Source organism: Nilaparvata lugens, chromosome 5 (assembly GCF_014356525.2).
Source record: "Nilaparvata lugens isolate BPH chromosome 5, ASM1435652v1, whole genome shotgun sequence".
Taxonomy (NCBI): Eukaryota; Metazoa; Arthropoda; class Insecta; order Hemiptera; family Delphacidae; genus Nilaparvata; species Nilaparvata lugens.
In genome coordinates, this window is record NC_052508.1 from 67,023,936 (window position 1) to 67,041,282 (window position 17,347).

Below are 17,347 nucleotides of genomic sequence, written 5' to 3' on the forward strand. Positions count from 1 at the left end.
ACATATTTACATAATATAAAAACGTGAAATTGAAACTGAAAATAAGGTTCTAAAACTCATAAATTTCCTACTTTTTTAAAACTATATTTTGGTTACTAACTTATTTATTATGTTCATATCCAACTGGTACATACTTACATAATATGAAACAAGCTAAAAACTGGAAATTGGGGTTTATCATATTATAAATTTAATACTTTACTACATCTACTTACATCTACTACTTTATCATATTTACTATTTTTGTAGAACAAGTTGTTCCTTGTAGCCTATTGGATTTTTTTATTTTATCTATCGTAATCATTGAAGCACATTCTGTTTGGGACTGAGCAAAGACGTACTCCACATTTTGTGCAACACACCTTGGTGTACCCAGTCTTACACAGCTTCCTTGTTTTGCAAAATAATCCCAATATTTCTTCCAGTGTCTGGAGAAAAAGGGAATTATGAAGCTAGGTTACACTATGTAGCAGAGCTATAAAGCTCTGCTACAAGTTCAAAGAGTGACTTTGGAGATATGCTATATAGCAGTTGAGCCTATTTTCTCAGCTATATAGCAGAAAATGAGCTATCCAAAATTTACAAAATTATCCAATATATTCTCTCTCTTCTCTGTGCTGAAAGCATCACAGTAGCTTCGCCGAAAGCAGTGGCTGCTGCAAGAACTACATACATTCTTCTTTGGCATCTGGTTGGGATAACTAAGCAGTGAATAGTGGTTTATTCCAAACTATATGTAGCTCTGCTACATGAAATTTGCATAGATCTCCTTATAGCAGAGCTATATGTAGCTCAAATTTCATATAGCTCCCCAGCTACATATAGTGTACACTACTATAATGTATGTATAATGTACTATAGTGTACAACTACATATAGTGTAAACGTAGCTTTAGGCTATTGCTTTCATATCAATGAGTCCTGTAATACAGGACTGCTGACTCAGGTAATGATTTAGATTGCACAGGTAAAACAGACTTTTGAAAATAAATTGGAGAGAATCTTACCTGTACATTCTCTTGTAGAGGATCAGCAATAATATTACTGTCCGGTATCTTGATTTCTAAAAAACTATTCAACTCATCTTCAGGAAGATTCATGAGTTTGTCTAAATCTTCATTATCCAAGATTTTGTACATTATAACGAAAAACAATCATCCACAATAATTCAATAAACAATAACTCCACGAACGCGTTTGAAAACTGAGAGAAACACAATAACATAACCTCAAAGTCTCCTCACATGTGACTCCTCTAACGGCCCAATGTTGTTCTAAAACAACAGACATAAAATTTTGAATATAAATGATATTTTTGTTCAAGTTTCTATTCCTATGACTGATATTTCATCATGAAATAATAAACAATTATATGGATATTTTTTATTCTTATTTTCAGTTCTTTAGAATTTTATAAAAATTATAAAAACCGAAGAAAATTGTCACATTGAAGTGTTGGTACAATTGGATATGACAGCTGCTTTTTGAGAAATTAGACTGCATTTGAGTGGTCTCTAGTGGTATAATACTAAAATAGAATAATGTAGCTTTCAAACAAGGCCAGTAGATGGCAGATTCATTCAATCACTGATCCAATAGACATCATAGAAAGTCATGTTGTTCAGGAACAACAGTGGGATAGAAAGGGTTAAAGAGATCGAAGTGGCCTTTGTCATGTGGCTTCTAATAAGTAATGATTTAGTTGATGAGATAAACTTCAATATTACACAATGCGATTGAAAAATACACTTCTTATTCTTATTTATTCAGTGATAATTCCAAACTGGTTTAAATAATTTATACTGACTATTTATTCATCTCTTATTCATCTTATATCATTATCTTCATCACTCATCTAATTCTCTATTTATTTATTCATATGGCTTTAATCGGCAGAGAGATCCTTTTGGATGTTCTGCCTCGCGGTATTACCCAATTTAATTTCCTATTAACACTCAAGTTTATAAGATATATTGTGTTCTTTATGTTTTCTCATTAAAAATTTGCAGGTTGACTTCCTAAGTTTCTATGTTATAAAGTTTGAAATTATTAAGAGAACTTATTTATATTATTGCGCCTTTATGGAATTTATTTAATATATTTATGAAATACCTGACCGTATAAAGCCTAAATATTAATAAAGTAGAATAATTATAGTAACTCTTTTGAAATTAATAAAATAATAGATAAAAATACAAATCATAACAACTAGTTTAGTGTTCTATCATCTTCAGGTTTTAAGAAGATAGCCTAAATAATTCATCATGACTTATTAGTGTTTATTACTTGTCCACTCATACAAAGTGTGCAGCATTGTATCTCTCAGGGGTTTATTGAAACATTCACTATTTAATTTTATTTTTAAATTTTTATGCGTTGAGTGGAAAAGGGAGCCTCTCATATTTTCTCATCTTCGCCCAGAACCCACACCATTTATTGTAATGTTTTTTATGTGTAGAAGTAAAGGCATTTATTTATCTACTGAAACTATCTGTCTTAAGAAACCAAAACTATCAAATAAATTTAGAGAGAGGGGAAATTAAAATATTCTTAATTGGGCGGAGTTAGGACTTATCAGTCCTCTTTACCATTCAACCTTGATGGAGACTAGAAACAAAATCCGAGTATTGCTTATTCACAGCCCACAATATTATTTAATAGAATGCTTTGCAAACAAACAGAAGTAACTTACAACCACACAACATTCCAACAAGTGTTCTTATTCATGAAATCGGAAAAAATATAAAATGTAGCTGATCACGTTCAAAGCATTACGTCCATACAACGTAGATTGTGAACTTTAGCATCCGCCAGTGGATTTTAATTTCTTTGTACCGGTATGACGAGATGACGATTGCCATTTATTTATTATTTTATAAAGGCGACTTTCTAGAAGTATTTTAAGCCTAGGTGATGATGATGGGATGAATGATAATACAATGAAGGTAGAATTATGAATGAATAGAAATTGTAGATTATGCTATCCACTTGAGAATGAGTGACACATAGACATAACCTATAGCTACATTTGGACTGTTGTATAAATTAGAATTGGAACCGTTTTGGGCGTAAGCCTGTGGTACTCTTCTGAAAGTTGTGTAATTCTGAATGATTGATTCTGATTGATTGAATTGATTTGAGTCCACTTTTCAGTCCAGAAATAAATAAACCAGAAACTTCAAATTTGATTTGAATAACAACCGAATATAATAGAATGATTACATTTAATAAACTCTCAGAACTTTAAAATATTGAATTATAAGGAAAAATTCTGAACCAGAAATAAAATACACAAACAAAATTTCAGTCACATCGATAAAAATAGAATTGAAAATTATATGATGTTTGAATAATGAGAATCTTGGATTGTATTTCAAATAATAAATGAATCTTTAAAAGAATAAATGAAATTTTTTCAATACATTTATTTCATTGAATGTTCCATATACGGTACCAAATGCTTGAAATTTTGCATAATATTTATGACGATTGACCATACATTTTGTTAAATGTCTTATGTCAATAAAGAAAAAAATCTATTTCTATTTCTGTAGATGGTCAGTGGGGAAGAAATTTATAATGGTAAATAGTTTTACTTTGTTGTACTTTAGACACTGTGTGGAATTTGTAAATATTTAAAAAAACACTCCCTTATCTTGGCCATCAGCCACAGGCTGATGAAGCTCCTCCTCATGAGTAAAATGCATTCCTCAACTCGCCAAGAAAAGTAAGTGTTTTTTCAAATATTTACAAATGAAGCACAGTGTCTAAGATACAACAAAGTTATTATAGATTGTTTTGTCATGTAAAGCAGCATCAAATGAATAGTTTCCTAGTAATTTACTCTCAATTTATAACTTATGTTATAAATAACTTATAATGTCCATAACTTAAAATGACTTATGTCCATTATGTTCAATAATCAATATAGTAATAGAAATTCAGATTACCTTGTGTGCAGCGCAAAACGCCACTTTCAAATTCAAATTCATTTTATTTTCAGGTACATTTTTACAATATATTACCCTGAAAATTACTCCTCTAATAATGGAACAAGACATATATTCCTCATCCACTTTACTTTGTAAATTAACTTACTGGTTGGACCCCTACCTAAACGTTATGGAACCTGCTGTTGTCTTGTAGTGCCGTATTGAAAAGTGTAAGATGTATTCTATATCCAATAAATTTGAATAAATTATGTAGTTTTAATAAATTACAAGTAACACAATGTCTGAACTACAGAAAAGTTATGATATAGTGTTTCGTCATGGAAAGCAACATCAATAAATTTGAGTTTCAATTTTTCAGAGTACTCTCTTGTATTTTCCATTCTTAAAACATCCATTGCAAAGTTAAACATATGCATTCTTTATCCAACAAATGTGAGTGTGAATTTTATATAGTACATTCTTATCTCTTGTATTTTCCATTCTAATAAAACATTCGATAAGTTACCTAGAATATTCGATATCCATACCTAGAATGGATGAAACTATTTTCTGTTCCATCCAAGTATATAATATTATGAATAGACTATTGGCTACCCACTGTAACAGGACCCCACCCCCTACACTCAGACGAATAGTCTTGTAGGGGTATTCCAATAAACATAATCTGTATTACAATGTACCCTGTATTTTGTATAGAATGAAGAATATATTTGAATTTTGAATTTTTTATTCTGTACGCACATCAGTTCTTCTTAGCTTTTGTTGCAAAAATTGCCATCCAAACTTTCTACTTGTCTATGAGTACAACCATGAAGATGACGGACCTGGCGAAACATCTCGTTGTCACAGTAAAGTGAATAAATTCATTCATCGACGAAATTTGACTGCTAGTCGTTCTATTCGATAGCAAAAAGTGACTCCATAACCTCTAGACTGTCTATTTTAAATCATGTTTTAAATCATAACCTTCTAATACGGTACTTTGGACAACATCAACATTTAATCAAAATTTTTGGAGAGGACTGGCTTAGCCTAGATTTTCCTCCATGGTCATCATTTTTTATATTATGATTTTATAAAATCATAATTGTATATAATGATTTGAGGTCAAAATTATATATTATGATTATAGTGTTTTGTAGAATAAAAAAACAGTTTTTTCCTCAATGGTCATAATTTTTTATATTATGATTTTATAAAATCATAATTTTATATTATGATTTGAGGTCAAAATATTGTATATTATGATTATAGTGTTTTGTAAAATGAAATAACAGTTTTGGCGAATGTCTTCCTGTTTTTTCAACCTGAATTTTATGTATTCTCTATGAATACATAGATGAATATACTCACCCAAAACCGACTAGGGAGTTTAAGAGAGTACTTTTGCCAGCACCTGATGGCCCTAATATTGCCACCAGCTCTCCAGACCTGAATTCTCCGTGTAAATCATCTAGAATTTTTTTCGAACCTGAAATCAAAAGTTTTTCTACAATTTTCCAGATACTCGAAGCAATTGTGTCATTAAGACCTTCTGAAGAAATGCCAAAAAAATGTAATAGCCCACATATAAATAAGTGATAGCCTATATTATCTTATTCGAAATAAAAGAAAATGAAAAGGTATTTTGATACTTTCAAATTTTCAGATTTTTTCACATTAGGCTAAAAAACTATAAAGTGACCAAGTTTTCTCATATTCTTTAAATCAAAAATAAAAGATGTAATAGCCCACATATAAAGGTAATAGCATAGAGAAACAATAGCGTAAGTAGATATCCCATGGTATAGGTCGTTTATATCGCAACTTTTACTGTTATCTCAAGCCGATTACTGTCGATTATTGTCAATTTTTACTGTTTTGTTGGGGTGAGAGTGTATGAACGGCACAATATGAGAGACTACGAGCGTCACACAGCTTCACGGGAAAGAACTACGTGGACTATCGGCCTGAGATAACAGTAAAAGTTGCGACATAAACGTCCTATACCATGGGATATCTACTTACGCTATTATTTCACTATGGTAATAGCTTATATATTTTCTTATTTCAAATAAAAGAAAATGTGAAGGTATTTTGATACTTCCAAATTTTCAGATTTTTTCACTTATATAAACTATAAAGTGACCAAGTTTTCTCATATTCTTTTCACCGAAATTACGTAATTCATTAGTATTATTATTGAATGTTTAATCTCTCGTTTACCGTTCCAGTTCAAAATTTCTTCCTATAGTGAGGTCCACGTTATAATGGCAGTGGAGAAAGATAGGAGAACGACGTTGCCGATCCTCTGTCTTGACAATGCCTTCAATGACAGTAGCTGATATCGGTTTACTGATGTAACATAAACTATTTCCTCGCGCTTCGCGAAATATTATATAAAATATTTTATCTCAATCATAAAATTCATTATTTAATCAATGAAAAATATATTTTGTTAATTGAAAAAACACAGTTTCATTTTTTGTCACATCCACATTGATTAGAATTTTCACATTTATTTAGACATAATATTTATTTTCACATTAATTTATTAAATTTTTACACAGGACTGTGTAGAAGTGTAATAAATGTGGATGTGACAAAAAATATAACGGTGTTGTTTTTAATAATTTAAAAATTCCACAATATCAATTCTACTTCAACACATTTTTATATTTTCTGACGAATAAAAAATAATAGATTCAATTAAACAAGACTGAACAGTTGATGTTACATACAATACACTTGAATGATATTTCTTCTATGTTTGGTTTTGAAGCATCTAAATTATTTAAATATCTACTTTGTGAAAATAATTAAGGAGTGAAAATTTTGTGAAGTAAACAACTACAAGACTTAAAATATGTTGGACTATGTGTAACTTTATTTAAATTTGGGAGAGGAATAGCACAAGGTCACCTTATTTTTTTCCCTCCCTATCATTTTGATGATGCACTTATTGTATGAATTAATAAAGAATAAAGATTGACTTTAATCAGCTCTATATCCCCTATGTTTGTTTTTGAGGCATCTAAATTTAAATATCTACTTTGTGAAAATAATGAAGGACTGAACATTTTTAAAGTTTTGTTTCTCATGTTTATGTTTTCTCATCCTATCATTTTATAATGTAATTATTGTATAAATCAATAAAGAATGGAGATTGACTTTAATCAGCTCTATATATTTGGTGTTGAAGCATCTAAATTCAAATATCTACTTGGTGAAAATAATTAAGGACTGAAAATTTTGTGAAGTGAACAACTACAAGACTTAACCTATTTCGGACTAACTTTATCTAAATTTGGGAGAGGAATAGAACAAGGTTACCTTATTTTTTCTCTCCCTATCATTTTTATGATGTACTTATTGTATGAATCAATAAGGAATAAAGATTGACTTTAATCAGCTCTATATCCCCTATGTTTGGCTTTGAAGCATGTGGATTCAAAAATCTACTTTGTGAAAATAAATAATATAAGGACTGAAAATTTTGTGAAGTGGACAACTACAAGACTTGACCTATTTCGGACTAACTTTATCTAAATTTGGGAGAGGAATAGAACAAGGTTACCTTATTTTTTTTCTCTCCCTATCATTTTGATGATGTACTTATTGTATGAATCAAAAAAGAATAAAGATTAACTTTAATATTATAATACTTTATATAATACTTAAATCTTCCAATAGTTGAATCTTACTTTAATCTTATTCATACTTATTGTATGAATCAAAAAATAATAAAGATTAACTTTAATCAGCTCTATATTCTCTATAGAATAAGGCAGTGGCAAGGCAGATTATCGGCATTCTCCTATCTTCCTCCACAGCTGAAATAACTTGGATATCACTATGAAAAATAGTGACTTGAAAATGGCATCAATGTTGGAACATGTTGTGATTAAATAATTCAAAAAGGGTACTGAGATTTTTATTTTTCTTTTTATTTATATTACTATGAACTTTGAATTTTGGAAAGATATTTTGGCACCTACCGGCTCGTGAGTTGTCAGGTACAGTGTAATTCAAATCTGAGAATTTGATGTCAACAGGCTGTCTCTTTGGAAGATGTTTGAGCGAGAAGGATGGAGCAACGATGCCTGTGTCACTCTGGGTCAGGTCCACTGTGTAGATATTATGTGACCTGCAAATTTTGAACATTAATCTTGGGAAAATAATTATATGAATTCATATTAAATCATTGAATATTACCAATTTCTAAAATTGTCAACCACTTTAACATTGTTCCTGAAAAAATATGGATATTACACAATCTATTGCTGAAATGAAAACACAAATTGAAATTGTCAACCACTTTAAGATTGTTCCTGAAAAAATATGGATATTACACAATCTATTGCTGAAATGAAAACACAAATTGAAATTGTCAACCACTTTAACATTAATCTTGAAATTATAATTATATGAATCCATATTAAATCATTGGATATTACACAATCTATTGCTGGAATGTAAGCACAAATTAAAACTGTCAACCACTTTTATTAATACTAAGGCGGGATGCACACCGGAGAAACGCATTTCGTGAAGCCCTCTTTCATGAAACTTGTTTCATGCAATCCGTTTCACTCGTGCATGCATACAAAAAAAACGTTCCCTGCTTAATCTAATCAGTCGATTGCGAGCAACTTTCGTTTCACGTTTTCTGAAACTTTTTTCACGAAACGCGTTTCTCCGGTGTGCATCCCGCCTTATTGTTACCATACTAATATTTTCTTTCCATCTATCACAGTTTTCATCAATTATCCCTCAAAGGTTCCATTTTACTCAAAACTTTCATCAGCCAAACATTCATTGAATAGATACTGTTGCATGTGAGATATTGTGATATCTATCCATAATGGTTGAGTTCAAAGCCACTGATCGGTGAGTCAACGATGAGATCGGTGAGTGAACGTGGCTCTGAACGAAGTACTGTTTTGTCGTTGAACGATGCATAGACTCACATGCAGCGCTAGATTATTTGGAATTGAAATCGGCCATTATGGGGACAGCCTGGAAGATTATTACATACTAAAGATCTTGAAGATTTTTGTGATCTATAATATCACAAAAAATATATATTATTTAATATCTAGTGCTAAAATACCTGAATGGAACCTTTAATTTCAAGTAAGAGCTAGCATTGGGAAGGCATAGGTATTGTGCGTTTATACCTCTTCAAGGTCTTTGGTCCAACTGATAAGAAAAAATAAGTCATATCCGGTTCGTTCACTGATCAGTTAATCGTACTTTTCCAATTCCACTGATGGAAAAGAACGTAAATAGAGTAGCTGAACGTAAACAGACATGGCTGAATATGAGGTTGTTTACAAATAATGGACTCCATTATAATGTATTTGGGAGCAGAGAAATGCATGATTACATAAATTCAATAACATTTAAAATATTTTACAAAGCATTCAAAACTACTCCAATCACCTGATGGTTTTCCATTTCAATTGATTACAATTAAATAGGTTGAGTTTTAATTTTTTTTTACAAAAATAATATGATCAACAGGGGAAACATCTGTCAGTCATGACTCATGAGCAACCGTTCAGCCACAAAATACACACAAAATGGAAGGTATCAATCTAACCAAGATTTGAGTGCACCAAGACCACGACTCATGACTGCATCATCTTGTTAGAAATTAAAACTACTGCTGTATTACAATGCTACACTTTCTTTCAAGATGGCGGATTATGGCGTCAAGATACTAGCCGACTTTTCATTCTGTGGTTCATCTGTGATCACTAATCTGTGATCAGTTTTTTACTGAACGTAAAAAAACCCGATGGAATTGATCAGTGGCTTTGAACTCAACCATTAAAAACACTGGGATGTTGTCAAAAATACCACTTATTTATTGTAAAAATTACAAAAATGTTTCAACACCAATGGTGTCATCTTCAGTGTCACTGAAGTGTTCGTAATTTCTACAATAAATGAGTGATATTTTTTTAGAATAACCCAGTGTTTTCATTACTGACTGAATTATTCGTATCACCCGCAATAAAATAAAATTATGTGTTCTGTTTCTGAAATGCTATCATTTTTTTAGAAAAAAAAAGTTATCTCAATCAATATACGGTCAAGCTTACTGAGAATATAAAAATCATTTTAAAATATATGAATTTTTGTCTTTGTGCTTCCACACAGAGTTGGGAAATTCAGAATTGCTGTGGGATGATAATCTATCTACAATTGATAATTCTTAGAAATATTTCATATCTAGAATTTTACAATATTATTTACTTCATTTGGACTATTTTCATCGTAATTGTAAAGAGAAACAGCTCTGGGTTTATCCTGTTGAATCCCAATCATTAACTTTTACTTTCCTTGTCCTATTACCATAGGTAAGGAAAGTATGGTATTGCTTTCCAAAAAATTTAAGGTACCCTAATTTCATGTTTTCTATACGTTTCAAGGTCCCCTGAGTCCAAAAACATGATTTTTGGGTGTGTGTGTGTGTGTGTGTGTGTGTGTGTGTGTGTGGTGTGTGTGTGTGTGTGTGTCTGTGAACACGATAACTCCATTCCTAATTAACCGATTGACTTGAAATTTTAAACTTAAGGTCCTTATACCATGAGTATCCGACAATAAGAAATTCAATAAAATTCAATTCAAAATGGCGGAAAAAATGGTGGTTAATGACTAAAAAACCATGTTTTTCACGGTTTTCTCGAAAACGACTCTAACAATTTTCTTCAAATTTATACCATGGATAGCTATTTATAAGCCCTATCAACTGACATGAGTCTCATTTCTGGGAAAATTGCAGGAGCTCCGTAATATTCTTGAGAAAAATGGCGGATATTCACTAAAAACCATGTTTTTCACGATTTTCACAAAAATAACTTGACCGATTTTTTTTCAAATTCATACCCTGTATAGTTATATATCAGCTCTATCAACTAGCATGAGTCTCCTCCCTTAGAAACGAAAAGGGGGTCCACCCCATCCTTGAGAAATTTACTTTGTAACCTCCTTCTCGTGCTTGAGGTAGGTGGGTAGAGCAGTTTATTCAAAAGAACACACGTCGATATTTTATTTGTAGAACAGCTGTTTTGACAACACTTTCAAAAAATCCTTAAATTTCATGATTCAAACAAAGGAAAATGTACTCTGAAAACAATAACAATAGTATAATCGTAGTTTTAATACAATTATTTAGCCACCAATCGGCATAATGTTATTCCCCTAGATTATCCTCGTTCAAGAATGAGGCTTATAGATCAATGAGCAAGGAAAGTTGTGTGAGTGTACCACACCAGATTTTTTGATAGGTATTGTGATTGTGGAATTGAATAAATAAATAAATAAATAAATAATTAAAAATAATTCTTACATGACAAAATACACTAATACGTATTTTTGATTTTCATAAAAATTGTTATAATTCGTGAATAATATTGGTAAAAAATTATAAATACATTAAACTTTCTCTACGATCTTCTCTTCTGGGCTTATTGTAATTGATTCATATCACTTACGTAAGATCCATTAGAAAATGAATGGCTCTTGAAAACAAATCAATGTGGTCTAATTTCACTCTCCCTCAATTCCACACTGTAGCCTACTATATATTTCCAATATAAGCCAGAATCTTGGCAATTAAACTACTTTGTCCTAGTGAACACCTTAAATTGAAGCAAGTACAAGTCTGAGACCTACGGTGACGAATCTCTCACAGTAATTTATATTCGAAACTGTATTCTGTTTTTCATAAATACTTAAACTACGCTGTAGAATCAACAATATTACATGAATTATTTTTGTTTGTCAATGTCGGTTATAAGTTTTCCAGAAGAAACTGGGCTTATCTTGCAATCGACTGATTTCCGAATGACAAAGTATCAACACATTAACCGTTTCTACACCAATCTTCTATGAATCAATATTGAAACTATATTCAAAAACAGACATCTATTTTGTTGGCATTGAGAATGAAATAACACATTTATTATTTGTATTGCAGTTATAATCAATATTTGAACAGTTCAGAAATGCTGTTGACATATTTTTCAGTGTTTGTTTGAATTTGTGTTTATAGGTGTTTTCTTCAGACTTCTATTATTATTTTCTCCAGGAGTATCAAAATGGCTAATTTGTTTTAAAATTTTTCAAATCGGATCCCACTACCTCTGGTATTCAAAACTGTTGAGATCCGGCAACAACAGATAAACACTCGAAATGTTATTCGTTGTTATTATTGTTTATTGTATTGTGACAATATAAGAACACAGTATCAATAGTGAGTGTTATTCTCAACACTATATTAATAATTACAAGCTATAGGCCTACTATTATATTGATAACTAGCCGTCAGGCTCGCTTCGCTCGCCATACCCGTCTAGCCATGGGGCTCCGCAGCCCTGGACCCCAGACTGGATCGTCCAAAAATGAGATCAGCGGGCTCGCTTCACTCGCAAGCATGTAGACCTCTGTACCGAATTTGTACGTTTTATGTCAATTTGATATCGAAAATTTGAGAAAACGTAGAAAAACGCTGGTAAAAACACCTGTTACTATATAACGGCGTATCTTTGGCGAACAAAGTTCTTCCACCTCAGCTTAACCTATGTGTGCTAATTTTTTAAAAATATATTTCCATCAATATAATTGAAAAAGGTGATAAACGCAGAAAAGCTGAGAAAAACGTTGGAAAACGCTAATTTTGGGTGTATCTTTGACGTTATTTCAAATTCATTCAAACACAACATTATTACACCCCAGCTGTGCTTCTGTACTAAATTTGAACATTTTCTGTTCATTTGTCCTCGATAAAGCTGAGAAAATGCTAAAAAACGCTGGAAAACGCAGATTTTGGGCGTATCCTTGGAATTTTTTTCAAATCCGTTCTTAGTGCGCCTCTAAGGGGCCAACTGAACATACCTACCAAATTTGAACGTTTTTGGTCCGGTAGAATTTTAGTTCTGCGAGTGAGTGAGTCAGTCAGTCAGCCAGTCAGTGAGTGAGTGCCATTTCTCTTTTATATATATATATATATATATAATATATATATATATATAGATAAACTGATAAATTATTACAGTTTGAAAGTCTATAAAAAATTAATGATCATTATAAACTTAGTCTGCAAGTAGTCGATGATAATATAATCTGAAAATATTACAGTAGGTAAAATTCAAAGTAGGCCTACTCTTTCTAAAATATTTCTTTATTTGACACAACATGTTCCAACTCTAAAGCCATCTTCAAGTGAATGAACTAAATAAACTTCCATGTGAATACGTAATACATTTTAATCAATTATCATTTAGCCCTGAAAAGAAAGTGGACAGTAAAATACAGCAGTGCGGTAGTTAATTAAATTATAATAGCTTGGTTTTCGCCTGCACAAAGACTTCTTTATTCTACTTATCATAAAGCTACTGACAAGTTAACAACCTTTCTGAGACTTCGATCGAGTGAGTCATTTCCGATAATCACAATGAATACATTTCGATTTGATGACCATTGGATTTGAAATATTTCATAGTTGAATTTGATAGCACTTGCATCAAGGTTACATAACTCTTTTGTTGATAGCATTTGGATCCCAGATTTATTTGATGTAATAATCTTTCAAACAATGAAAATATTCATTTTTTAGATCAATAACCATCTGGCTTAGTATATCTTTTAATCGGACAATTTGGCAACTGTCCAAGGCATTTCTCTATTTTTGTCATTCTTTACTTTAGAGGAAATAATGAGCAACGTCTTAGCAAAGCAGACTCTCAAACTTCCACATTTTCTCTTTTAAATCTTTGATTTTGTTCTCCATAAACACTTCATAATAATTCTGTTGTAGTTTAGACGCTGTGTTTCCAAGTAAATATTTTTAAAACACTTATTCTTTCAAGAGTGAAACCAAAATCAAATCAAATCTATTCATCAAAAACAATTACATTACAAATTAGAATACTATAACAATTAAAACGATGAAGTTTTATGCATTGAATAATTTCTAGATAGGCAAATATAATCCAATGTATAAATATACACCCCACTATAAATGATATGTGTTGGGTTATAAGATGAGGAATGCATTTTCCTAAAAGGAAAGGATTTGGCAGCCTCTCATAGAAACTGTTCTAAAACCCTGTACGCAGTAATTTCTTCTACATTTCAATGGGGAATGAATTTGATTAATACAGCGGTATTAAAAAAGGGTTTAATACCATTATTTATATAGGCCTAGGCCAATATATTATGTTAATTTCAATATAACAAGATACCGAGGAATATGCTTGGAACAAAATTTAACAATTTTTCAACAGGTTGTTAAGATGTACGAATTTTCAGCTCTGTTTTGAATAAGTAAACACTTCGAAAAATCACTTTTTAAAACATTTCTTATTTATTTTTCTACTTTTCAGGATCATAAACTTCAAAGTTACAAGAAAAATAAGAACTTATTATTTATATTATAGGCCTGTAACAAAATTTATTAGGCTATACATTATCAACATAATTTGCAGCTCTGTTTTGAGTAAGTAAACACTTCAAAAAATCACTTTTTAGAACATTTTCCCCTTTTTTGGACCATTAAACTTCAAAAATAAACAAAAAATTGAAAACTGATTATTAGTATTAGTATCAGTATTCATTGCATTTATTGTACAAAACACTATGATCATCATACAATTATGACCATGAACGAAAAACTAATAAGCTGAACCTGTACCATATTTTTCTCAAAAATCATGATATATTAAAAACTGGTTAGTATTATAATTCATTGCATTTATTTTACAAAACACTATAAGACTATAATCATACATAATTATGTCCATGGAGAAAAACCTAGGCTGAGCATGAGCCATTTAGGTATCTCAAAATTATCGATAAAAAATTAACGTTGTCCAAAATATTATTGGGTTATCTAATATTACTTTACTAAGCTTATTTATGGTTTCTCAGTTCTATCAAGAATCTATATATATCCTCAGCTTAAGGCTATTATATAATAGGCACATATAGTATACGGTACATAATGTTGCTCTTTGCTGTTCAATAGTATGTAGTTGTGTAATACGGCTTTTGCCTGTTTTAAACCAATCTAGCTTTATAAGATCAATCTATAGTGTGAATAATAGAATGGTTGATAAATGGAAGCTGAAAAGAATTTAGACAACCTTATCTTGGACTGTGTTACCAATAAATTTGTAAGAGAAATAGAACAAGTTAACACAAAACTTTATTACATCAGTGTCATTTGAATCAAAAATAAATATATAGAATGAATAAATAAATCCGAAAGGTATCTGGTTCGATTTCCGGTCTGGGCACAGTTTTAAGAACAATTTCACTCAACAAATTTCCTACTGCTATTTAGATCTCAAGTCATTATTTGCAGTGGAAGTTCATAGTTTTATTTATATAGCTCTCATTAGATATCCCAATTAATAGTTAGCCTATTATAATAATGAAAGCATTACACGCAATAATTAAGTGTTTAGCTATGACTGAAAGGGCAATAGAACCGCTAACATCCGAAATTGTATAAACAATAATATTTACAAAAGATAGCAGGTTTCATTTCATTTTCAAGAATTCATTCCAAATTTCTGTCCAAAAATAAATAAACTGAAAATTTTGAATCTAGATGGAAAAAAGATCAATTCACAACATGCAGACTTTAATAATATTGTGATAAATATGAAATTTTTTATCGTTTTAAACAATTGAAGAGCTTTTTCCCTATCATTTAGTCAGTGAGTTAATATTCAATTTTTCACAATTATTTTATTCTGCAGGTCGTCATTCCAGTGTTAAAACTTGATGAAACATATAACAGTTTATTGTAATGGATGAAGAAATTCAGAACTTGATTGGAATTTACAATTTAACTTGAATTCAACATTAATGTAGCGTTAAAAAACTATTATTGTTGCAAGGAAGGCACTATACCAGAGACATTTCAATCATTCAGCACCAAAATTATATAATCTACTTCCTGCAAACTTTAAACAGATTAATTATCCCAGAAAGTACAAAAACAATAGTACACAATTGGTTGATGAGCAAAGGAAGAGAGAACATAGAAAAAAATTATTTCAAATAATAACTACCTAGTGACTTACTGAACACTAACTAATTAATAATCCGCACAAAAAAAACATAATTATAAAACCTACTCTAGAACATGGTAGGCCATAGTGGAGTAGGTCAATTTCCACACAGAAAAAACTAAACATGTAGAGGACACATTGTAAGAAATAACTTATAATAATGCAGTTATAATGCAGTTCACGGTGCTCATTCCCCATGGGCACACCCAGACTTGTTGTCTTTGTGGGGAATATTCACTATTATTTTATATAATGATTCTGCTGCTGTATTACTTTTTTTGTGAATAAAGATCATTTGAATTTGAATTTGAACTTTTTTGTAAATTTTGTAAATAACTATTGTAGCTATGTAATTGTAATTTATCTGATATTCTCTTCAATTGATGTAGTGGCTTCAATTTTTTGGGAATAAACATTTATTTATTCTTTTATCATATAAATTTTCTATTTATTTTGTTCTATGTAACAAATTATCACCTAAACTGTTTTTTTTTCGACTCTATCCACGAAAACTCTGTACCTGTTACATGCTTTCTCAAGATACTACCAGAGAAAACTCCTTTAATTCTGTGATAATACACTGTGATAATCTTCTGTGATAATAAACTTGTAATTCTGTGATACTACATACATGTTTGCTTGACCTCAACTTCAGGAACCTTCAATCAAGTTGAAAATAGAATACAGTGGAAAACTCTCACCCTCCAAAATCTTCAGAGGAAATCAATAAATGGACTGGAAGAGGCTATTTTCAGGAATGGCTATAATTTTTTCTCTTGGTGGGTTTGAATTGAATTGGATTTATTGAAATGTATGAATTAGATAAAAATACTAAGAAATTGTCAAACACCACAAATTTATTGATACTTACTTAGAAAGACCAGTTTCGGTTGTTACACCATAGTCGATCTCTGATATGAGTTTATCAAAACTTTTCTAAGTATCAATAAATCTGTGGTTTCTCACAATTCCTTAGTATTTTTATTCAATATGAATAATTATCACAATATCAACTTCTCAACCACACAAAAAAGTGAAATGTAAGAATTCAGGGCTACCGTACTTTCTTTTATTTATAAAATATAATTATAATAACCTTTGAAAATAAATAAAATAATAATTTGTATTCTCAATCTATTATTTTATTTTTTTTTCAAAGGGTACTATAATTTATTCTATTTTATGAATTTATTGAGTTTATATATCATTTCTCTGGATTACGAACAAACTATTTTTACTTGTGTATTGGTAATAACTACTTATTACTTATTAAATAATTATTACATCATCTTGGTGAGCATCGACGACTGTTTCGGCAGCAGTGT

At 30.6% G+C, this 17,347-nt stretch overlaps 1 protein-coding gene across 1 annotated transcript in view; it reads right to left on the reverse strand.

Annotated features, from left to right (window-relative positions):
- The window catches only part of LOC111049555 (ATP-binding cassette sub-family G member 4), an 83,301-nt gene that overhangs the window by 21,069 nt on the left and 44,885 nt on the right, over positions 1 to 17,347 (reverse strand). The window contains exons 3-4 of the mRNA XM_039429121.1: positions 7,929 to 8,077; positions 5,305 to 5,422 (exon numbers count right to left, since the gene is read on the reverse strand). Coding sequence (XP_039285055.1) covers positions 5,305 to 5,422; positions 7,929 to 8,077 — 267 coding nt within the window. The remainder of the gene's footprint in view (positions 1 to 5,304; positions 5,423 to 7,928; positions 8,078 to 17,347) is intronic.